The sequence below is a fragment of the Sinocyclocheilus grahami genome, unplaced genomic scaffold (assembly GCF_001515645.1).
Source record: "Sinocyclocheilus grahami isolate Dianchi unplaced genomic scaffold, SAMN03320097.WGS_v1.1 scaffold15.1, whole genome shotgun sequence".
Classification (NCBI taxonomy): Eukaryota; Metazoa; Chordata; class Actinopteri; order Cypriniformes; family Cyprinidae; genus Sinocyclocheilus; species Sinocyclocheilus grahami.
The window spans coordinates 2643787-2669212 of NW_015505194.1; the positions used below are offsets into that span (position 1 = coordinate 2643787).

Below are 25426 nucleotides of genomic sequence, written 5' to 3' on the forward strand. Positions count from 1 at the left end.
TAGATGAGTTTTCCTGTTTGACATGATGATGTTTAATGTTCCTCTGTAGTCCCATTTAGCCAGTTAGTAGCACTCGCCTTTTTAGAGAGATGTAAAAACTTTCAAAATCACGAGTGGGGTATTTCTGATTAATTTTATATTGTAGAATAAAATATGAAAATATCTTGAGCTTGTGTTAAACACAGACCCATTCAAAAAACATTGGCTTTGGGGCTATGGAAAGTCTTTGGACTTTACAGAACACTGTCTATTTAGCGATTGAATTTTGCTTGAAATTGTAACATCACAAGGATCCAGTGAGCTTGAACGCTCTCCTCGGTTCACCTTGACTGGCTCTGCATTTATCAGAGCCCCCATCAAGGCTCGTTCTGAATTTTGCTCGTTCAGAGTCGTTGAGGTCACCCTCGAGATGTGCCGTGCTGAGTCTGTCTGGCAACAGTAGCATGATACATTATGCTGGCGACAACAGCCAGTTTTTAACATCTCCGTATGGATGCATTTGCTGCCTCAGGAAACAGCTCTTTTCAGAGCTTCAAAACTGCCTAGACAATCTCTCCACAAAGTGCCTTTAGCTTGGGCTTGAATTAGATTGATTGCTCTCTGGGAAATATAGTCTAGTTTAAGATTACTCCCATTTAGTATTTTACTCACACCGGAGGTGCATCCATTTAATAATTTTACTACTTAGGTTGGAAACCTTGTGTGAAGGATAGCGAAAGGGATTTGCAGGTGTTAGTGTGAGGTATGTTAGAATAACGGTGTAACATTGAGCTTATTGCCATTGATTTTTGTCCATTAGCCACTCTGATTCGAGGCAACAGGACCAACTGCACACAGTTCTCTCGCAAGCTGGATTGGCTAGTCAGCAAACTAGAGCGGCTGGAGTCCTCATCAGGTAAATACCACTATATGTCAAATCGGACACATACATTAGCACTGATTATAGAGGTGTTAAATCAAACAGTCTGTCTTACGTAGACATAAACTGAGCGATCAACCATCAGCAACTGCACAGATCAGTGATTTTAGCTGAAGCTCTGTATCACAGCAGTATTACAGATTCATAGCAGCATGTATACAATTTTCATAAAAAAATCTATAGTAATTTGCTTAAACAACTCTCTGCTCTCTGATTATATAATGCCTTTATCATCCCGTGTGTTTATTGCAATGCAATATTAATAAAGCAATTCTATACAGGCATTTTAGAGGTGCTTCACTGTATCCTAATCGAGAGTCCAGAATCTCTGAACATCATCCAGAAGGCCCACATCAAATCCATTATTTCTCTGCTGTACAAGCATGGACGCAACCACAAGGTCAGCATTTGCCTTTTCTACAACACACACACACACACAAACACAAACACAGATGAGTGTGGAATATAAAGGATGTTGCTGACCATCCAAAGCCTTAAAACGGAAACTTATACCTGCTGCAATGAATACTATAAATATTATATGAAAAGCTGAAAATTCCATTTTTACCAGTTCCATATATAAACCCTCATATACTGTATAACTTCCATTTAGTGTACATTTCTGTATTATGGGGAGATATAGACTACCGTTCAAAACTCGACGGTTGGTAAGACTTTTAATGTTTTTGAAAAAAGTATCTTATGCTCACAAGGCTGCATTTATTTTATATCAAAAATACAGTAAAACTGTTTTCTATTTTAATATATTTTAAATTTTTATTCTTTCTGTGATGGCAAAGCTGAATTGTCAGCAGCCATTACTCCAATCTTCGTTGTCACAAGATCCTTCAGAAATCATTATAGAAACTATAATGGTCTTTACCTTTTGATAAATTTAATTTTCCTGATCTCAAAGGTAGTGTAAGTTCATATGATCAAAAAGCTCAAAGGATTTTAGGTAGGGTGACCATTCGTCCTCTTTTTCCTGGACATTTTAGGCAATTTTGAAATCCCGGCCAGGACATGGGAAAAAGAGGACATATTATAGTCACCCTAGTTTTAGTGGTGCAAACATTCAGACATTTTAACAAGGGGCAGGTGTCTGCTGGTGTAGACCCTTGTTACTTGACTTGAGAATTCCTCTGTCTTATAAAATGTGGGTCATGTAAACTCGTAAATACATTCTAGGAGCTGCACAGCATGTTAGGCTAGCAAACACTCTCAAGTATGCACTTGAGAATATGCAGGTATAAGACTATAATTTGTGTGTTGGGAAAATGTGCAGTATAAAATGAGTTTATACAATAGCAATAACAGCATTGTTAAGTGTCTCCTGTACTCCCTTGCAGATTCTAGATGTTCTCTGTTCCCTGTGTGTCTGCAATGGTGTGGCTGTGAGAGCCAATCAGAATTTCATCTGTGACCACCTGCTTCCCAGGAGAGACCTACTGCTCCAGACACGACTGGTCAATGATGTCCAAAGGTAGACAAACCAAAACACACACACACACACACACACACACTTGCATTTGTGGTTTATGGGGACTCTCCATAGGCGTAATGGTTTTTATACTGTACAAACTGTATTTTCTATCGCCCTGCACCAACACTACACCTAAACCTACTGGCAATTTTTGAATTTCATAAAACACCATTTTGCATGTTTTTTTTAAGCCTTTTGTTTTACGGGGACAGAGGAAGTGTCCTCATAAACCATGTTTACGTTGTAGTACCCATGTCATTATACACATTTGTGTCCTCATAAACCATATATACCAATACACACACACACACAATTTTCTTAATCAGTGTTTGTTTTTCACTAAAAATACACTCCAACTTGATCTCTGTGTTTGTTTACAGTATGAGACCCAACATCTTCCTGGGCATGAGTGAGGGCTCGGCACAGTATAAGAAATGGTACTTTGAGCTGATCATCGATCAAGTAGACCACTATGTGACCAATGAGCCCACCCACCTTCGTGTTGGCTGGGCCACCACCAAAGGCTACGCCCCCTATCCTGGGGGTGGAGAGGGCTGGGGAGGAAATGGTGTGGGTGACGATCTTTACTCCTATGGTTTTGATGGGCTTCATCTGTGGTCAGGTACATTTAAGACTGTTATCAACTAGAATGTACCCATGTTCCTCACTGCCTAATCTAATACGACATTATGAAAAACGCAAATATGAACATGATTTCATCTGAATCATTTCTCTCCACATCTGATAGGGCGAATCCCACGGGCCGTGGCCTCTATTAACCAGCACTTGCTGAATTCAGATGATGTTGTGAGCTGTTGTCTTGATCTCGGAGCCCCTAACATGTCTTTCCGAATTAACGGTCAGCCTGTTCAAGGCATGTTTGAAGACCTCAACTTAGATGGCTTCTTCTTTCCCGTCATCAGTTTCTCTGCAGGGGTCAAGTGAGTTTCTCTAATATAAAGTACCCTACACTGATTAAGAGTTTAAATAGCAAGAAGGAATATGGTTACATGCATTTTAATATTAATGAGGACAAAATCCTGTAGCAATCGTTCAGCATGTTTTTCTACCATTTTTACTCTGAGCGTAGCACTTCTGCAATGATTGTACAGGAGTTGTGCTGTGTGACAAATGAACCCTTTCTTCTTTTGCGCTGAATCCGCCCTAAAGCACTTTATGTTCAATCAACAGAGACAGGCCATTACTCACTTGACTTCTCAACCAACTTCAAACAAATTAAGTAGCACCAAGACATTTTTTGGACAACCCAGTGTTGCTATTAGGATTAATCAAGTAATTGATCATGATTTTAAATGCCTTCTTTGTGTTTTTTTCTCCTCAAGGGTCCGTTTCTTGTTGGGTGGTCGCCATGGAGACTTTAAGTTCCTGCCTCCAGCAGGCTATGCACCATGTTATGAAGCCCTGCTTCCCAAAGAAAAGATGCGTGTGGAGCCTGTGAAGGAGTATAAAAGAGACCTGGAGGGAGTGAGAGATCTGCTGGGCACCACAGAGTTCCTGTCCCAGGCTTCCTTCATTCCTGTTCCTGTTGACACCAGCCAGGTGAGATATTATCAGTAACTGAGTAATTCACCATGTTTTTACACTCTTTTCTACCTGTTCTCAAGTTCCGCCTGATTAATCAAAGCTTTACTATAAAAATTACTACTACTACTACTACAATAATTATTATTATTTTATAGCGAAAAGTATTAATTCTTATGTTGTTTAAAAAAAATATTTAGCAATATAATAATAATAATAATTATTGTTATTATTATTACTACTATTATATAAAATACGTGTTTTTAATATGAAAACCTTGTTTTTATTTTACAATGAAATATTACAAAATAATTCTTATATTGTTTACAATTTTTAACACTCATTTTATAGTTATTATTTGACATTTGATTTGTGCTGTTCAAATGTTTAGTGACATATGAGGCTTTGCATTTATTGTTCTTATTTTGTTGTCATGTGAATCAGATTGTCCTGCCTCCGCATCTTGAAAATGTGCGGGACAAGTTAGCTGAGAACATCCATGAGCTCTGGGGCATGAACAAAATAGAGCTTGGCTGGATATATGGCAAGGTAGGAAAACATTTAAGTGGACACTATAAAAAAAATACTAAACAGCATGATCAGAATTTCTCTGCAGAAGCAAAATCATCTCTGTATGACACAAGCACCGATATCAGGATAATTTCTGCTGTGTGACTTTAACTACTGGAGGAACTCAGAGGAGGATCATTGAAAATGTCAACCTGAATTGAGAGTCTTTAGCTGCAGCTTAAATAAATATTTAAGCATCCCAAGTAGCAACACAGCAGACGGGGATACAGATCCCATTTTCAGATAGTAAGGGCAAAAGGAAACTACTTTGATCCGGTTTATGCCTTTCACTGATCGCTGCAGGAGAGTAACTCCAGAAATGGCAGAGCACAATGGAAAAGCACTCTGATGACAGCGCTTTGCAGTATCACAGTAGTCAAAACTATCTTAATGAGCAGCATGCTGTACAAGAGCTTGCCAGAAAAATAAATTATGGTAGAGTGCTGCCATTGCTTCTGAGGCCGGATCTTAGCATTTATTAAGAACAAATATTTCAGAGACCCAGCTGGTCTCTGATTAATCAGATTTTAATAAGGCTTAGCTGGCTCGAGGTGGCATTGTTGTGAGCATGTGGGGTTACAGGACAAGAGGAGCTTGGCAAGCAAAATGACACTTTTATTCTTCCACCATTATTCAATCCTAAACGTTTTAGCATTCTCTCTCGCATCACATCAATCTAAAGAGCTTTACAGGTCATGAATTAAAGAGCAGTATTAGTTTTGGAGTGTCTGACTTAAATCATATCTCTGTTCTTTCTGATTCATCCCCATCTCTGCACTGATTATTTATTTCACTCGTAGAAAACACTAGTTAGAAACACTAGTTAAAGGAAAAATTACATTCTTATTCTCATACATAAGCATTCTTATATGCTGATTTGCTGCTCAAGAAACATTTCTTATTATTATCAATATTGAAAGCAGTTGTGCTGCTTAATATTATTTTGGAAACCATGATAAATTCTTTCCACAATTATTTGATGATTAAAACGTTCAAAAGAACAGCATTTATTTGAAATATAAATCTTTTAGAAAACATTAGAAATGTCTTTACTGTCACTTTTGATCAATTTAATGCATCATTGCTGAATAAAAGTATTAATTAAAAAATATATATATTACTGTCCTCAAACTGTAGTGTATATTAAACATCAGCTAGTGTAAAAAGTTGAAATCGGTCTCCTAGCAGAAGTAAATAATAATTGGCAAATATTAAATATTACTTCTCTGTTAATGTTTTTACTTTTACAAATGTAGAATGCATTGCATTTTGATTTACAGGTCATTTGAAAATATTTGCTATTTTTCAGGTCCGAGATGACAACAAGAGACAGCACCCTTGTCTTGTTGACTTCTCTAAACTGCCAGAAACAGAAAAGAATTATAACCTGCAAATGTCAACTGAAACTTTGAAGTGAGTATTACCGCAATGACTTGCAGGGCTGTAGATAAGGCCATTATTGCTTATGGTTATGATGCTTATGGTAATTAAATGTATGTCAGTAAATATTGATAAGCTTTGGCCGCAAAATTAATTTCATTCCATTAGACTCTTTAGACTCAGCAGTATTTAGATCAAAATGCAATAACTAGCATAATGAGGTGTTGAACAGATTCATTTCTTTTGATAAATATTGTAATGCATTACTTGACACTTCGATTCGCATCTTTCATAAAGTATTGCCCATGTTGTTTTGCTGATCATTTGCTCAGTTGTCTTAAATGTATTCTCTTTCAGGACCCTACTTGCTTTGGGATGCCATGTCGCACAAGTCAATATGAATGCTGAAGACGACCTGAAAAAAATGAAACTCCCCAAGAAGTAAAACCAGCACACATATTGAACACTGAAAGAAAAATATTTATAATTTAACTATCTGCCTAAATGAAGTTTGATTGCCAAGTTTTAATACTGTGAAATGTTTGGCCTTTTCCTTTATATCCTCCTTATTAAAGCTACATGATGGCAAATGGTTATAAACCTACACCACTGGACCTCTCTGATGTAAAACTGACATCTGGTCAAGAGGTTCTAGTTGATAAACTGGCTGAAAATGCTCATAATGTTTGGGCCAAAGATCGCATAAAACAAGGATGGACCTATGGTATTCAGCAGGTAACAATATTCTGTTCATTATTTATTAGAGATGACATTGGATTTGTCTGTTTCCCTGAAGTGCATTGACAAACCTGTAAGGAATGATAGTGTTAAATGAACATCCTTATTTTTCCATAAAGTTGTGTAACATCATCTCTTCTGCATTTTATTCGAAGGATTTGAAAAACCGTCGTAATCCACGTCTGGTGCCATATGCTTTATTAGACGAACGCACTAAGAAATCAAACAGAGACAGTCTTCGAGAGGCCATTCGTACTCTGGTTGGATATGGATATTTCATAGACCCACCTGATCAAGAGAGTGAGTTTTAATGTTTATATCTATATATATACAATTGTTCATAATTTTCCCTTTCCTAAAATTTCACCCATTTTTCCATTCTGTAGCTGCTCACACAGTAGAGAAGGAAGGCATCGAATCCATCCGTCTCTTCCGTGTGGAGAAGATCTACGCTGTGAAGACAGGGAAGTGGTATTTTGAGTTTGAGGCGCTCACTGGAGGTGACATGCGGGTGGGCTGGGCACGGCCCGGATGCAGACCTGATAAAGAACTGGGACTAGATGACCAGTCCTTCGTCTTTGATGGCTACAGGGTGATTATCTGATATTGTCACATTGGTCTGTTTTGTTTTTGTTTTATGCTGGTACAAGGTACAAACAGTGGAGTTCAAAACATTTTAGTCTGGACTCAAACACATTTAACATAATAGAACATAATAGAAGTAAATAGAATAGAACAAAATAGAAGTATATTCTGATTAATCTAAATACAGTAAGATCTTACATTCTATAGCAAGTTTACCTAATAATGTTTGCTAATATTGTTTTAGTCTATAAATGATGATACATGATTTAAATTGATTTGTTCTAATATAAAAATTGCTCCCAGGGCCGCCGGGTTCATATGAGCAGTCATTTCTTTGGGAGGACGTGGAATAAAGGAGATGTGGTGGGCTGCATGATCAACATGGAGGACAAATCCATGATATTCACCCTGAATGGAGAGATCTTAATCACCAACAAGGGCTCTGAGCTCTGCTTTGCCGACTTTGAAACTGAAGATGGTAAACAGACAATTATCATCATAAACACAAAGCATCTGTAATATACTATATATAGGAAAATCACATATTATCAGAATGAAAGTAAAGGAACAAGACATTAAATTTTTTTTAATTGAAGTAAATGGTCATTAAATTTCAGCCCCAAATTTTTAAGACATGCTTTGAACAAATTGATACACACTGACCTTTGTCACCATAGGATTCATCCCAGTGTGCAGCCTGGGTCTTTCCCAAATTGGCCGCATGAATTTAGGAAAAGCCGCTAGTACTTTTAAGTACTACACTATGTGTGGCCTTCAGGAGGGCTTTGAACCCTTTGCTGTCAACATGAATCGAGAGGTCACCATGTGGTTCAGCAAACGCCTGCCTACGTTTGTTAATGTACCAGAGGACCATCCCCATATTGAGGTACATATAGAGGTTGTGAATTACTGTATCTCCTTTTACTTTCTTGAAAAATACTGGGATGGATTCTGTAAACTGCATCTTTTTTTTATTTAGGTCACTAGAATAGATGGGACTGTGGACACACCTCCATGTCTAAAGGTAACACACAAGACATATGGGACCCAGACCAGCAATGATGATATGGTCTGTTGTCGTCTAAGCATGCCTGTTGAGTTCCACTCTGGCCCTCGGAAGACAACTGATATCAGTGAGGTGATCGCTGAGGACCAAAGAGCCAAGAAGGATGATGGAGGCAAGACTGATTATGGCAGCATTACAAAGGTAAAAAAAAGATAGCACTAACTCTTAACACTTCTCACTTTGTAAATGCTAACCAGTGTTTACTTAAACTTTGAGAACAATATAAGAAGCTTATTGTTGTACTCATTTGACTTTTGATGTACTTGTGCTTAAGCACTTCTACTCTGTGAGAGTGTTTGCTGGACAAGATCCATCGTCCGTTTGGGTGGGCTGGGTGACACCAGACTACCACTACTACAGCAAATACTTCAGCCTCAGCACAGTTCGCATCGTCACTGTAACGCTGGGAGATGAGCGAGGACGTGTTCACGAGAGGTCAGTTCAAAACACTGGTTCACACTTCCAAATAAAACCCCAATATTTCAGACTACTGTTGTTTTCACACAGCTATTTGCACAGTACTCCAACATAGATCCCAGACATATTGGAAATGTCTCCTGATTAATCTGGTTGTTGTCTTTTTGTCATCTCTTTTAATTCAGTGTGAGGAGGAGTAATTGTTTCATGGTCTGTGCTGGTGATGTTGTCAGCGGCTCCACAGGCCGTAGTAACACTGATCTGGAGATTGGCTGCTCCATAGACCTGGCCTCAGGCCTGGTTTCATTCACTGCCAATGGCAGAGATCTACCTACTGCATACCAGGTAATCTCAACTCCTAACCTTTTACAAAATAGGACACAATGACATTGCTAGATGTAAATAACATCCATTGCTAGACTTAAATACAGGCTTAGCCCGTTAGCACCATATCATAATGCAAAGCTTACTACAATTCGATTAATAGGATTTCAGGATTTTTTATTTGACTATTAGTGCTCTTAAGAAATAATAAAATAAGTGATAACCAAAAAATTATAACATATGCATATAATGTGAAAATACAGTTATGCTTTTTAGTATATCGGTGACAAAATGGCTTCATCCAAAATGCATTCTCTTTGAGTAGGTTCTAAGTTTGAATAAGTACTTTGCAACCATTAAAAAAGTATGTTCTCTATAGTATGAATGTGTTTAATATGAATGTTATCTGGATGTACTACAGTTGTCATGTTGTCATTACCATGTGACCTACCATTCATTACTCATCTCCTGTGGCCTCATGGGATAGTGAAGTGTGGCCAATGGGCACTTCAAAATCTCGCTCAAAGGTCATCTGGGTAATTTTTGCCTGCTGTTTTATGAATACTTTGATTTTGGACAGACATACTACTCTTTTCACATTGTATGGATAGTAGTATAGTATAGTGTAGTAATTCAGTGATATAGTATAGTAGGGATGCATGCATATTCGGATGCCGCCAATATACCATCACTTGCTGCATTTTTAGTAAATTCCAATCGAATTTTCTTTTTAAAAGTTGGCTAAATTTGAAGGGGTTTTATGAAAAGGAAAACATCTGGAAAGTAATTCCAAACTTTTGGTTGACAGTGAGACTTTCTACAGAGCTAATAATGGCTAGCACAATGTAGCTTTAATGAAGCTCTGTGCTTTTCTAGTCTTAGTTTGCCTGAGGCTCTGATTTTGAATCAGACTCATAATAGCAAATATTTAAAAGGCTGTATCATGTCTGAGCAGTCTGGATTTACATTAATCCTAAGTAGCGTGCAACACTTGCTTGTCCAAGTAGAGCAAGTAAACTTTTTTAGAATAGACTTCATATGCTTTCTTCTGCCTTCTCTTAGGTTGAGCCTAACACGAAGCTCTTCCCTGCTGTGTTTGTTCAACCCACGAGTCCCAACCTCTTCCAGTTTGAGTTTCCAAAAATCCCAGTAAGTCTATACAATTAATGTTTTCAATTTCCTCCATTTCACACATTATAATTCACTGACATGATCTGCATCAATCCTCACGCAGGATGCAATGCCCCTGTCTTCGGCCATCTTTAAGAGTTTACAAAGAAACCCAGAGCCCCAGTGTCCTCCTCGGCTGGATGTGCAGACACTTGTGTCTGTGCTGTGGAGCAGAATGCCCAACACCTTCCTGTCTGTGGAGACGGCCCACGTGAGTGAGAGGCATGGCTGGGTGGTGCAGTGTCTAGAGCCCTTGCAGATGATGGCTGTTCATATCCCAGAGGAGAACAGGTGATGCATTACTCATACACTCCACATGCAATGACTGGCAACTTCGTGATCCTGGGAATGTGACCTTTCATTGAAATAAAACCCTTTAAGTGCTCATTTGGCTCCAATGCCAGCTGGCTTGAATGAAGATCTTAAACTACTTCCTGTTTGCCACACCGTAGGTGTATCGACATCATGGAACTATCAGAAAATGAAGATCTACGGCAGTTCCACTATCACACATTAAAACTCTTCTGTGCCCTATGTGCCCTGGGCAACACCCGCGTTGCACACGTTCTCTGTAGCCATTTTGACCAATCACAGCTCTTATACACCATTGATAACCAGTACCTGTCTGGTCAACTGCGTGAAGGCTTTTATGATGTCCTCATCAGCATTCACCTGGAGACAGCCAAAGAGGCCCATCTCATGATGAACAATGAGTTTATAATCCCAGTAACGGACGAGACGAGGAGCATCCGCCTCTTCCCTGATGACTCTAAGCGCCACTCTCTTCCTGGTGTAGGCTTGAGCACTTCACTTGCCCCTCGTTTCAACTTCACCCCTTCGTGTTTCATTACCCCCAAGCGCGATCAGCCTCTCTTCAGCCCACAGATCCCCCTGGGTATCCTGAAGGAGAAAGCCATCAGCATGCTTACGGAAGCCGTTCAGGGCGGAGGCACCCACATTCGAGATCCTGTGGGTGGAAGCGTTGAGTATCAGTTTGTGCCGATTCTCAAGCTGATTGGCACCCTGCTGATAATGGGGGCGCTGACCAGTGAAGAGGTGAGGACCATCCTGCTTCTCATTGACCCCAGTGTGTTTGGGGACAGTAAGGAGGAGGAGGAACAGACAGCAGTGGCAGAACAGGGAGCCGAGAAAGAGGAGGCCACCAGTAATGAAGAGAAGGCTGTGGAGGCTGGAGAGGAAGAAAGCAAAGAGGCCAAGCAGCCTCGCAAAGGTCTACTGGAGAAAAGTTTGCCTGAATCGGTCAAACGGCAGGTGAGTAACTTGTTATCTTGTTCATTATAATCTGTCATTTGCATTCATATTATTTTACAAATTAGGTCCATATTGTGGTTAAGCCTATAATCTGAAAAAAGTTGTTTACAAGTTCTTCAGTGATTAGAGTATGCTTGCTCTTGACTTGCTGGTAACTTTAGACAGAAATGTAATTTATGTATTATTTAATTATTTATCTAATTAATAACTCATTAAGGTTTTTTTTTTAAAGTAGGAAATAAAAAGTATGATGTCGTAATTACCATATGACCTGAACCCGAATGTTCTGCTAGGAGCTGTTCACATCATACGGAACTGGACTAATGCATTTCTATGGCAACACTATTAACGCCAAAATGAATCAGTGTAATTAAATAATCAATAGACAAAACGTTGTGCAAATGTTTTATTAATACATTTTTAAAGTTCATATAACTTATTTAGCAGGAGATTAGTTCCAGCTCTACGCTAGCTCTACGCTAACTACTTTCATATTAAACTTGTCATTATTAAGACTTTAACAGTAGTCATTTATTGGACTTACTAAACAGAAATAAAAAGTAATAATTTACTGCAGAAGCTGCTGCCATTTTGAGTTTGAGTTTCCGCATGACGACACAGCAGTCAGGTGGTACAAGTCGGAGTTACAAATTGTAATTATGAGTTCTACAAGAATGTGAAGACTTTTTACAAATCAGAATCTCATTATTACAGTAATTTCACGATAATGGATTAAATTTACCTTATAAGTTTCCCCATATTTGTTTGGACATGCACAATGTTTAAGTGCAGTATATGTTATAAATCACAAAATAATGATTAATCTGCCAGTTGTCTTTTTCAGATTTCTGAATATCTAAACCATTAGCTTAATTTGTTTATTCCAATCAGTTAAATGTATTTGCTAGAGATATTTACATGATTCTTGTGCATTTAACCAAGGTAATTGAGTATGAATGAGTATATGAACTATAAAATCTTTTATATATAAAAGTATATTTCCTATTTTTAGCCCTTTAACCTCAACTGTACCTCTAAAACAACATTACTGAGATATATGCGGTTCTTACTGAATATATGGTTTCTTACTAGTGATTGTTTGTTTGTTGTGCAGATGTGTGAACTGCTGCACTATTTCTGTGACTGTGAGTTGAAGCAGCGCATTGAGGCTATAGTGGCCTTCTCAGATGATTTTGTGTCCAAGCTGCAATACAATCAGAAGTTCCGCTACAACGAGTTGATGCAAGCCTTCAACATGTCAGCTGCTGTCACTGCCAAGAAGACAAGAGAGTTCCGCTCACCTCCCCAAGAGCAGGTAAAGTCTTCTTCATAGACCCACATAGAGCCTCATTCTTCATAGATCTCAGAATGTCCAGAAAAGACCTTTAATGACACTTGAGCACTTTAATGAAAGACGTCTCCATCTCCATTGTCTTCAGCACATGCAGCTCATAATGTGATTCGCTTCACTTTTTCTTTTGCATAATTCCAAATATATGTGGATTTATTACATAAAATGTAACATATTTTGTTGACAGAGGAATGTTCCTCCTGCTGTCGCCACATTACTACTAATTTCTGAATGCAAACTACATCCTTGTGAATGGGAACGAGAAAACAAACACCTTGGCATCAGAACAGATACTTGACTTTTATTTGAAAATGTACAGCAGTACACTCTTAAAAATAAAGGTGCTTCACGATGCCATAGAAGAACCTTTTTGTCTAAATGGTTCCATAAAGAACCTTTAACATCTGAAGAACCTTTCTTTTTCACAAAAGGTTCTTTGTGGCGAAAGAAGGTTCTTCAGATTATAAAAAGTTAAGAAAGAGATGGTTCTTTAAAGAACCTTTGACTGAATGATTCTTTGTGGAACCAAAAATGGTTCTTCTATGGCATCGCTGTGAAGAACCTTTTGAAGCACCTTTATTGTTAAGAGTGTACTACCAATAAACCTGTGCCAAGGTATTGACTTATTGTCTTTTGATTTGTGCTTAGCACAGCTCCAAGACTAAGTCAGAGTGGACTTTTTCCAGAAGTATTCATGTTAACTTTTTTAAATTACACTTCTGTTTCGGTAACTGAAAAGATGCATCTTTTGCACCCACTCCATTATTTTCAGAGCCAAAGAATAGGACTGCTTGGCAGAACTGTTCACCCTGTTTTAAATGCACACCACATCTACTAACTGAGAAAACCTCTTGTAGTTTAGCTTATGTGGCCATCGTGAGCTCATGTCGGAAATAAACTGGTCTGTCTCTGTAGCCAGGGCAACAGAAAGGTTTCTTACAGATACAGCTGATTTCCATTAGAATGTTATAAAACTTCTGTTAAAGGTTAGGCTTATGAAATCTATATTTCATGTTCCATCATATTTAAAAAAAGATTTCAGATTACTTCTCAGTTTTGGTTGTGGTGAAGTGATGCTTTTTTCCTGAAGCAGCATATAATTTTTTTTATTGCAGATAAATATGTTGTTGAACTTCAGTGCTGGTGATGATTGCACCTGCCCTGAGGAGCTGCAAGAGGAGCTTCAAGGCTTCCATGATGACCTGCGACTGCATTGTGGTATATGTTTATCCATTCTTTCTATAGTTTAGCTCCATTCTCACCCTATTTCTCACTAAATAAGTGTACTGTGTTTTGAAAAAAAAAAGAAGTTCTACTTCGTATAATCTTGTGACATTCTTTGAGTTTCATTCAGTTTTAATTATACTTCCTTAAATTCAAGTTTAAATTGCAAACCTACAGCCTGTTCTGCCATAGTTCAAAATATCACAAATAATCAGAAGATGCAGAAACAGTTTTCATCTTTGTGTATATACACAGGCATCCCTATGGAGGAGGAAGAGGAGGAGCAGGACACATCTCTTAAAGGCCGTCTAATGTCCCTGGTATACAAGATTAAAGGTCGTCCCCAAAAAACTGAGGAAAAACCAACAGAGCAAGAACAGGCTGCTCCTAGTAAGGCTTGTGAAAAAAAGATTCTTCAAAAGTTTTTTTTTTATTATGCCTTTTGTTCTGCTGTATCTGGTTACAAAGACTGTCTCTTGAGGGCCAGAACATTCTAAACCAAGCTGTGCAAACATTTCTAAAGAAAAAAATACTTTCCAGGCAATTTATTAAGCAAAACATACATTATTTACCTCGTACTGAATGTGTTTAAAGCTTAGCTGCACTCCCAAAGAAGTAGATCAAAATTAGCACAAAAATGCTATGAAAAATATGTCATAAATCTTGACCTAAATGTTGGTATTAAATAGTTGTTTTCATTAAAGAGGCAAGGAGGGCAGTGCCTTTGTCAAAAAAATAAATAAATACATAAATCAATCAACAGTACAGAAACGTTATTTCTACTGTGTTTGTTTTATAAATCCTCAGAAATAAAAAGAAAGTCAGTACTGAGCTCCAAATCAGCAAAAAGGGTATTAAGATTGCTAGTAAATTAGCATAGACTTAAATCATGTGACCAGCCATGGCAAGACAGGTACATATTAAAATGGATGTAATTTTTTGCAAATGTTGTATAAAAAGCGCCAGTGCTGCACTCTCTCTTGATGAGAGAAGTATGTGATTAAAGCAGCTATTCTAAGAACAGCACATGGGGGCAACTTGTGAATAGAAAATATGAATAGATGTAATGACATACACTTATGGTCCTAACACATGACTAGAGCAGAGGTCTGAAAACTCTTTTACATGAGGGGCCATTTTTAATTTAATTTTAGTAATCACTGTTCCATATCACCTTAATCATTTATTAATATTAGTATGCTTTATGCAATACACCAGTTCACCAGTTACAACACTAATCCGTATTCAGTGCTTCATATTGCAAAGATCTCATTAAAAACGACTAAAGGGAAAAAAATAAATAAGTGATGTGACATGTGGCCAAGTATGGTGACCCATACTTGGAATTAGTGCTCTGCATTTAACCCATCCAAAGTGCACACACACAGCAGTGAACACACACACACACACCGTGAACACACACCCAGAGCAGTGGGCAGCCATTTTTGCTGTGGCGCCCGTTGGGAGTTCGGTGCAGTTGGGGGTTCGGTGCCTTGCTCAAGGGCACCTCAGTCGTGGTATTGAAGGTGGGAGAGAGCGCTGTACATTCACTCCCCCCACCTACAATCCCTGCCGGTACGAGATTCAAACCCACAACCTTTGGGTTACGAGCCCGACTCTCTAACCATTAGGCCACGACTTCCCCTATAATATACAGAATCCTAAACAATGCAAATATCTTTTTATCTCACTCTACCTGCTTTTGTCTCCTCCAGCCAACCTGAAGGAACTGATATCTCAGACTATGGTCACATGGGCTCAGGAGTGCAAGATCCAAGACCCGGCACTGGTCCGCAGCATGTTCAGCCTTTTGAGAAGGCAGTATGATGGCATCGGTGAGCTGCTCAGGGCCTTGAGGAAGAGCTACACCGTCAGTGCCAAGTCTGTAGGGGACGCGATCAACCTGTTGGCCTCACTGGGCCAGATCCGTTCACTACTCAGCGTCCGCATGGGGGAAGAGGAGGGCCAGCTCATGATCGATGGCCTGGGGTAAAATTTCATCTTCCAGAATTTATTAGAGGTTTACATCCTACTAGGGAAATACATTTATTTGTACCATACCAGTATTGTTGCTGGTCAATATTTGACATTTAATTGTGCATCATAATTTCTCCTATTTGTACATTTAGATTGCCTTTGCCATCATCTAATTCACACACTCACTCACTGTTTGTTTACATTTAGTCAGACAAAATAGTACAACATTTTAATATCAACCATCGTCTTATCACATCGGCCAGATGTTTAGTATCAAAGCATCCCTGCATTGTGCAGCAACTTCCTCTAAAGTGTTTGTCTTATTCTTGCACTCAGGGACATCATGAACAACAAAGTGTTTTACCAGCATCCAAATCTTATGCGTGTTCTTGGCATGCATGAGACAGTAATGGAGGTCATGGTCAATGTGCTGGGAGGAGACAAGAATAAGGTACTTTTTTTTTTAGCCAGACTGCCCAAAAGGTGCTTTTTCTGGGGTGGGCTGCTCTGAATATGTTCAGTTTATGTAATTTGTTATATCCTGATGGTGTGACTTCACTAGTAATGTACATACTTAATAAATTTATTTTGTCTGTTTTAACAAATGATAAAGAAAAAGACTTCTTCACAAGTTGCTTTTGTTCCTCTTGTAAGTCACTTTGGATAAGCGTCTGCTAAATGCATAAATATAAATGTATAGTCTTTAGATAATATTGTTTATGATCGTAAGATCCCATGACTCAGTTGGACACTTGTGCGTCCAGGCCAAACCCCTCTCAGCCAAACCTTCGTAAACTAAACACGATATCTAGAGGGATAACATAATACATGGGAAGATAAAGTGCCTATGGTGCCTCGTGTCTAACACCTTAATACCTCCTTATGCATTAGGGGTGGCAATAGGGCGAAAGCTAAGACAAGAATGGCAGGAATGGGTCGCTTCTCATGCCAGTCCTTTTTGGGGTTTGTCGGGAGTCTGGGATGTGAATTAATTCCACTGACTATGCCAGATATGACATTGCCACAGTGTCTCTCATTTCTGCTTGGCAGCCTCATGTGGGTTCCAGACATTTAGGGTCACCATATTCCCTGCTGATGAAGTACAATACATACAAATTAGAAAATTTGTATTCACTGTGGAGCCTCACGTCTCATGTTTCAGTCTGTACGGGGGGTTCTTCCGATATCTAGCGTTTGTTACATTACACACATTTAGCCACCGTGTGAGGACATGCATGCGAAAAAGATGAAAGATTAATTTGAAATGTGAAGGAAACGATCTCCGTCTGTGCAGAGGTGAAATGAAAGCTGTTTTTAACTCTCAGGAGATTGCCTTCCCCAAGATGGTGGCCAGCTGTTGTCGCTTCCTGTGCTACTTCTGTCGCATCAGCCGTCAGAACCAGAAGGCTATGTTTGACCACCTGAGCTACCTCCTGGAGAACAGCAGCGTGGGGCTGGGTAATCACACACACGCAAACACACAGTTCTTCAGGGATGCAGGTCAGGCAGGGCTGAATCACACTGTCTGTGACTTTGAGCAATTTGTTTATTTCATAGTCTTTTTGGGCTTATTTTACAAACACAGTCACGTATTTGTGTTTGCTAATGCTAGCTGTGGGCACAAAAATTAGATATGCCACACATACACTGCAGAGAACAGCAACTTAAAGAGGAGTGGCAAATGTTGTGTTTCATACCCCCCAAAAATTGGGTAGTTACACCCCTGTGTTTGGTCTCTGGAGCACAATAAAGGTCTCTAGTAGCAGTTATGAAATATCCCCACCTGCTGTTTGAGCCGTGAATTATTATTAATTGCTGTAGTTTGTTTGTCCATACCTCCTGTTTTTATCCTTTCCCAGCCTCTTGCCCACTCCAGTAATGCATAAATGCACAAAAGCCCACATTTTTCTTTCCCCATTTAGCAATTTTCATCAGTCATTACTCCAGTCTCATGCTCCTTCAGAAATCATTCTGATATGCAGTTCTGATAGTGAGTTGCGGTTCAAGTTCAAAATAACTTTTTTTTTCTTTGAATGGAAATCTTTTATAACATTAGAAATTATTTTACTGTCAGCTTTTTATACATCCTTTAAAAAAAATCTATAAATGTTCCTTATCTTAATCCATAAACACCTTCCTAAAAACAAAACCGTTGCTTACGTTGGTTGGGAAAGTAATTTATTTTAGGCTTGTTGCGTAAGATGTTTTTAGAGCGAGATCTGGCAACCCTGCACAGTGCGCAGTTTTGACTGTGAATAATAGCTTGTGCAGCTAAGAGCACCTGACTCTGCAGGAGTAGTTTCCTATAACAGCACATTAATGAGCAGCTGAGAGTCCACTCACCCCTTTATAGGCTTTATCAGCCCCAGATCAATGACTGGACAGATCAGATCAGATGAAGATAAGGCTGTATCCACAGATGTACAATTTTATGTTAACAGTTCTTAATGTTTCATAGATAGTGTTATGCTGCTACAGTTTTTGTTAATACTTTTAAAAAAATGATTATTAATACAGCTGATTGCTATGTGCAAAGCAGCAGAATGTTGTAATCAGAAATCCAACCAAATATGCTGAAATGTATGGTTGTAAACAATAATTAATAGAAATTATTTACATGCATTGGAAAAGATTATAACTCTTTATATTTCCTAAACTGAAGATGACTATTTCCATACGTTTAAAGCATAGCATATTATAACGTGGACAAGAGGATGGGAAACCTAGTTGGAAAAAAGGGAAAGACTGCCATCTGTTGGTGATTTTGGCTTATTAAAAATCTGCTGTCCCTGTTGGTCACATGGAAATAATCTTGGTTTCCTTTTTCTCTAGCATGCGCAGCCATGAGAGGATCCACACCGTTAGATGTGGCTGCCTCCTCTGTAATGGACAACAACAGTTTAGCTCTGGCACTTGAAGAACCTGATCTTGAGAAGGTAACAGTTCAGTAACAGTACAACATCATCTCTGCTCACACTACAGTACTTAATCAAAATCTTTAATATTACAATTCATTTAATTTACAATTCATTTATATAGAAGGGTTACTTGAAAAGAAAAAAAGTGGTATAGGTTCAAAAAAAGCTGACATTTTGATCCTTTATAATTTGGTTTTGGTGGTTCAGTGTGAGGAATATGCCCCATGCGGTATGTGCCACAATTCTGGATAAAAAGAAACAGCAGCAAACGTTTAGGCACCCTAAATAAACTTATGATGGTATATTTACCATTGAGGTAGAATAGTCACTGAGTTTTTAGTATAGCATCATCAGATTAAAAAGCCACGTGGATAAAGCTATGGTAATTGATGTATTGTGTTGTACTACCTTATAAAGTTTCTGGCTGAATGGTTGCCAAATAAATTTGGCTAAGCCAAAATTTAGTGACATTAGTTTAATTTTGGATCCTGCCCATGTGTGTTTTCAGGTGGTGACATATCTGGCAGGCTGTGGCTTACAGAACTGCCCAATGCTCATTGCCAGGGGATACCCAGATATCGGCTGGAACCCAATAGAAGGAGAACGCTATTTGTCCTTCCTACGGTTTGCTGTCTTTGTCAATGGTTAGTCCATTTTACCACAAAGATGAGTTTTCATTGTTTTGGGTCTTAGGGAATGGAAAAGGACTTGTATCATTATGTAAACATTATGTTTTTTATTGTGTGTGTGTTTTGGTCATCTTAGGTGAAAGTGTTGAAGAGAACGCTAATGTAGTGGTGAAGCTTTTGATCAGGCGTCCGGAGTGCTTTGGACCTGCTCTCAGAGGAGAGGGAGGGCAAGGTTTACTCGCTGCCATGAAGGAAGCCATCAAGATCTCAGAAGATCCTGCTTTAGATCTGCCTAATTTACCCGAGGGGTCTGCACCCACGTAAGACTACTGAATTCTTCCCTCAAATCCTCTGTTTTATGTTAGGTGTTGAGTTGAAAAGCTGAGTTGTAGTTTGAGATGTCCTACCACCCCACGCTTTGACTCAGGAATGAGCGAGCATGACTTATAATAAGAATGTTCACTCTTTGTTTTGACAGCGTCGGAGAGGATGAAGAGGAGGAGGAGGTCGCCCACATGGGCAACTCTATTATGTCCTTCTACTCAGCCCTTATTGATCTTCTGGGTCGTTGTGCACCTGAGATGCATGTGAGTGCTCATTTCTGCCACATTTGATTGATTTACAAAGCTAGGGGCAAAACGTGAAGTTTCCTTCAGTATAGTGCTGTTGCACTGTACACGGCTTCACTTTAATACTATACCGATGCTGTTTTACAGCTTATAAACAAAGGCAAAGGTGAAGCACTGCGTATCCGTGCCATCCTCCGTTCCTTAGTTCCCACTAAGGATTTGGTTGGAATTATCAGTATTCCACTCAAAATGCCAGTCGTCAATAAAGGTCTGTACATGTCACTAGATGCCTTTGAAAGAGTCTGAAGACATAATCTCTGAAACTCATTATGTGCCTAAGATTGATTGATGCTATTACTCTTCAATGTCATCTTCATCCCTACGTGTCTCATTATCTGTGCTCCTCGTTCCGCAGTCATTATAACCCTAATGTCATTTTGTTTAACTCTCTCGTTTGCTTAGATGGCACTGTGACAGAGCCAGATATGAATGCCAGTTTCTGTCCAGAGCACAAGGCACCCATGGTGCTTTTCCTGGACCGTGTCTATGGCATTGACGACCAAAGCTTCTTGATGCACCTGCTGGAGGTGGGCTTCCTGCCAGACCTGCGAGCATCAGCCTCCCTGGACTCGGTAAGTGTGCTTTGCAGAGCAAAAAAGAAAAAAGTCGCAGACATAAATTTATCATGTGTGAAAAAGCCTAAAAGGTTCATGTGATGCCAACCATTTAATATAGTGATTCAGCAGAGGCAAAATGTAGATACTGAATAAATATTAAAAGGATTTAATTTAGCTATAAAATTAAGTATGTATTTTGTGGTTTTGTATTATTAAAGTTTTCTCTTTTTTAAGTTATTTACATTTAATCATTATAAAAATTGATGCATTCAACCATCAGGAGGTGCTCAGGTCCACAGAGACAGCCCTGGCCATGAACCGCTACATTGGATCCGCAGTGCTTCCTCTGTTGACCCGCTGCGCTCATCTGTTCGCCCACACTGAGCACTATGCAATGCTCGTTGACTCCACGCTGCACACTATCTATCGCCTCTCAAAGGGCCGATCACTCACCAAGGCCCAGAGAGATGCTATTGATGAATGTCTACTGGCCATCTGCAAGTAAGAACCTCTTGAAAACCTTTAGTGGCTGGGATGGTTTCCTCAGCTTAGTGAAGACTCAAATTGCATTTTCATTCTGTGAAGTAACATACTATTTCCTGTTTATAAATTGCTGGAATGTTATTTATGCTTCCTCCAGGCACCTGCGGCCATCAATGCTACAGCAGCTTTTGCGTCGTCTTGTATTTGATGTTCCACAGCTTACAGAGTACTGCAAGATGCCCATTAATGTGAGTTTAGTAAACAGTAAATGTAAGCACATTCACATTCAAAAGTTTGGGTTGGTAAGATTTTTACATATTTTTGTAAGTATTTTATGTTCACCAAGACTGCATTTATTTAATCAAAATACAGTAAAAACTGTAATATTGTGAAATAGTATTACAATTCGAAATAACTGTTTTCAATTTTAATATATTTTATAGTGTCATTTATTCCTGTGATCGCAAAGTCTTTCATCCTGAAAGTCTTCAGTGTCACAGTCCCCCCCCCCCCCCGAAATAATTATAATATCCTTATTTAATGCTCAAGAAACATTTATTATAATTATTATTAGCACAATGTTGTGCTTAATATTTTTGTGGAAACCTTTATTTTTTTTTTTCAGGATTCTTTGATGAGTAGAAAGTTCAAAAGAGCAGAATTGATTTGAAATAGAAATAGTCACTTTTGCTCAATTTAATGCATCCTTGCTAAATAAGAAATTATAATTTCTTTCAAAAACCAAAAACATACTGACCCCGAACGGTAGTGTACATTTCATCCATATTACTCTTTGGTTACATTATTTATTTTAATAAGAACATTAGAGGCAATTTAACTAAACTGTTGTGCTTTTACTGTGGTGCTTTTAATATCATTCAACATCAAATGCCAAAAACAAAATGTACTTGAGTGCACTTTCTCCATTTTAAAGAGCTAAATCAAGTATGCCTGATATGCTCCAACCTACAAGATGAATTCCATGTGATTCATGTTTAGGATATATCTTATGGGTGCGTTTGCACCGTTACCTACAATTAGCAAAATTCCTTTCATGAAGCAGGCGCAAACAATACAGATAGCTTGTACAAATGAACAGAAATAACAGGGCACACGTCATCCTTGATGAAAAGTATGTTTCATTACAGTGAGGTCACTCGGCTCATAGTTATAACCTATGTGTTTTGACAGCTTTACACACCGTGCACACACACAGAGCATCTGGATTGCACATTACCTGATGCAACTGTCACCATGAGTCACCACAAATCCTCCTACCCATGATCCTTTGATAGGCAGGTGTGAGCAGGTCATACTCTCCTCACAATTTCAGCAGCTTGTCTCTCTGCTGGCAGCTGACTCACCCCGTCATAACCACCCTACCATAGGGCAGGGTTATCAGAAGAGGGCTTGGCAGAACACACACCTTTAAATTATTTTTCAGACATGTGAACCAAGAAAATTCACTAAATCAAATCCAAGTATAAAATAATTCTTTATTCTAGATAATGAGGGATGTTTCAACACAATCTGTCTGAAGAATATAATTTAAAGTATCCTGAATGTTGACTGCTTAATCCACATATCTGTTTACCCTTGCAGCTTTTGACCAATCACTTTGAGCAGAACTGGAAGTACTACTGTCTGCCAACAGGCCTGGGCAGCTATGGAATGGCATCAGAGGAGGAACTCCACCTCACCAAGAAACTCTTCTGGGGACTTTTTGATGCTCTTTCTCAAAAGGTACAAAACATATTTCAGTATAAATTTGGGATGTCAGTTAAGCAATCAATGTATTCAAAATAATTGCTTTTTATTGCTTTAAAAAAAAAAAAAATTATTGCTCACCCTCATGTCATTCCAAACCTGTATGACTTATTTTCTACTGTGGAACATGACGATATTTTTGGAAATGTCTTTTAGATTTTTTATTTTTTTTTGTTCATACCATGATTGCCAAAACTGCTTGGTTGCATTAACAATCTTCAAAATATCTTCTTTTGTCATACAGGTTTAGAATGACACGAGAGAACGACAGAGATCAAATGTTTGGGTGAACTAGCCCTTTAACTCAATTAATCGCAAATATCAATATTTGCTGTAAAAACCCAAATTAAGATCATTCAAAAACGATATTATTCAATTGTATTATTGTGACACAAAAATTAATTGAATATGTACTACAAAATTTTTTTTTGGAAGTCTGATGTATTTTTTAAATTGTCGGTCAAGGTAGAGAACACATCTGTGGTCATTGCATCAGGTCTCACTGTTTGTGTTTGACATTTTTAAATTGCTGTGTTAATTTTAATATGATGTCGCTTTTAAAAATGCATCCTCATTTTGGAAAGAATGGTAGGAAAATCCCTTATTATAGAAATATCATATGATTAAGTGGACATGATTAATTAGGTTAATTAATTATCAGATTATTTTATATAAATACCAAGTTCTGTCATGAAACTCTAGATGGCACAGGCTGATGGGTCCTTAACATGACTGATGATATTCTTAGCTTTAAATGACTTGCCACAAGCTGATTGGTTCATGTTGCATACGAAGCCAATGAGCTTGCTGCTTTACATTTAAATGGCTGGTTAGCATTCGCTTGAGCATTGCAGCGCGCTTTCAGAGTTCCTCTGAAACCCTACACCTTCCCCAGCTCCACCTGTATAGATCTGCTACGGGTAATTTTATATGCTATTTGTGCAGCAGCAGTATGTCTTAAATACTCACAGCACCATATTGGTATATGTATTGGCAGTAGCAAGTTCCTGTACTTGCTTGCAGCAGCAATAATCTACAAATACAGCAATAACCAACAGCAGCAGCAATTCAGCAGCAGCAACGTAGCAGATCTATTCCGCCAAGACCAAATACACTAACATTATCATATCCATTACCATGCTAAAATCTCCCTATCTTTTATGTAAACAAAAATTATATAATTAATAACAGTTAAATAATTAAAACACTAAATTGACAGCCCCAGTATAAAATGAATGTAAAGTTATTTCATTAATTTTATTAGTCTTCAAAGATTTTATCTTAACATTGCTCATTAAATACATTGTCTGTTTTGCAGAAATATGACGCAGAGCTTTTCAAAATGGCCATGCCGTGTCTGAGTGCCATAGCTGGTGCCATACCACCTGACTACGTCGACTCCAGTCCAGGTTCCACATTAGTTAAGCAGGCCTCTGTGGATGCGCAAGGCAGCTTTGACCCTCAGCCTATTAACACTGCTAAGTAAGTGCCACTGAAACCACATGTAGAAATCCTTTCATTTGACCTTTCTGGACTTCATGGAATACTGTTTGTCTTTCAGCATCTCGCTGCCTGAAAAGCTAGATTACATTGCAAGCAAGTTTGCTGAGCATTCCCATGAGAAATGGTCCTCTGAGAAGGTTGGACATAGTTCAAACTCATCCCATTAATCTTGCACGTTTTATTGTGCCACTCGATCTCTACTTCTGTTGAATTAGACAAAGCATGACTGCTTGTTTTATCTTGTATGGTGATAGATCGCTCTTGGCTGGACTGCGGGAGATAAAGTAGATGACAAAGCTAAAACTCATCCACTGCTGAAACCGTACAAAGCACTGAGTGAAAAGGTACACATCAAATCCAAATCACATTCTTCCGTATTGACTTTTGTCTCTAAAACAAATGCCAGTTTCAAAGGATGAATTTTAATCTATTTAAATCCGTCACTCTGTGTAGGAAAGGGAGACTTACCGCTATCCTGTGAAAGAGACTCTAAAGAGCATGTTGGCAATGGGATGGAACATTGAGAGGACCAAAGAAGGAGAGGCCATGTTCCAGCAAAGGGAAACCGAAAAACAGCGCAAGATATCAGAGTCCTCACAGGTCATTTTAGACAGCAGGAGGGTGTTTATTTCTTTGTAGTGTCTGTCAAAAAATCAAAGCATTTAGCACATTGTGTTGTCTGTTTTCCACTTAACAGGGTGAGTTTATTCCAGCCCCACAAAATTTGGAAAATGTTATTCTATCAAGAGAACTACAGGCAAGTGCGAATCGAATTGTTACGAACAATGCATATTTAATATATTGTGTATTAAATCTTTATTTTCAATGAAATCATTTCAACAGGCGATGGTTGAAACAGTTGCAGAAAATTACCACAACATTTGGGCAAAGAAGAAGAAAAAGGAACTTGGCAGTAAAGGTG

General features: G+C 38.6%; 1 protein-coding gene across 1 annotated transcript in view; it reads left to right on the top strand.

Annotated features, from left to right (window-relative positions):
• LOC107601913 (ryanodine receptor 3-like) overlaps positions 1-25426 on the top strand; it is an 81613-nt gene that overhangs the window by 33120 nt on the left and 23067 nt on the right. Inside the window, exons 16-56 of the mRNA XM_016294278.1 lie at positions 800-895; positions 1201-1319; positions 2269-2402; positions 2783-3024; positions 3151-3343; positions 3746-3962; positions 4389-4493; positions 5824-5927; positions 6252-6335; positions 6470-6629; positions 6788-6932; positions 7019-7224; positions 7521-7695; positions 7895-8103; positions 8197-8424; positions 8558-8718; positions 8886-9045; positions 10087-10173; positions 10259-10485; positions 10647-11466; positions 12581-12781; positions 13933-14035; positions 14297-14431; positions 15757-16030; positions 16355-16469; positions 17344-17476; positions 18851-18954; positions 19445-19580; positions 19702-19885; positions 20044-20152; positions 20282-20402; positions 20597-20766; positions 21032-21252; positions 21392-21482; positions 22837-22977; positions 24320-24483; positions 24563-24641; positions 24759-24848; positions 24958-25104; positions 25202-25261; positions 25348-25423. Of these exons, the coding sequence (XP_016149764.1) occupies positions 800-895; positions 1201-1319; positions 2269-2402; positions 2783-3024; positions 3151-3343; positions 3746-3962; positions 4389-4493; positions 5824-5927; positions 6252-6335; positions 6470-6629; positions 6788-6932; positions 7019-7224; positions 7521-7695; positions 7895-8103; positions 8197-8424; positions 8558-8718; positions 8886-9045; positions 10087-10173; positions 10259-10485; positions 10647-11466; positions 12581-12781; positions 13933-14035; positions 14297-14431; positions 15757-16030; positions 16355-16469; positions 17344-17476; positions 18851-18954; positions 19445-19580; positions 19702-19885; positions 20044-20152; positions 20282-20402; positions 20597-20766; positions 21032-21252; positions 21392-21482; positions 22837-22977; positions 24320-24483; positions 24563-24641; positions 24759-24848; positions 24958-25104; positions 25202-25261; positions 25348-25423 (6726 nt within the window). The remainder of the gene's footprint in view (positions 1-799; positions 896-1200; positions 1320-2268; positions 2403-2782; positions 3025-3150; positions 3344-3745; positions 3963-4388; positions 4494-5823; positions 5928-6251; positions 6336-6469; positions 6630-6787; positions 6933-7018; positions 7225-7520; positions 7696-7894; positions 8104-8196; positions 8425-8557; positions 8719-8885; positions 9046-10086; positions 10174-10258; positions 10486-10646; positions 11467-12580; positions 12782-13932; positions 14036-14296; positions 14432-15756; positions 16031-16354; positions 16470-17343; positions 17477-18850; positions 18955-19444; positions 19581-19701; positions 19886-20043; positions 20153-20281; positions 20403-20596; positions 20767-21031; positions 21253-21391; positions 21483-22836; positions 22978-24319; positions 24484-24562; positions 24642-24758; positions 24849-24957; positions 25105-25201; positions 25262-25347; positions 25424-25426) is intronic.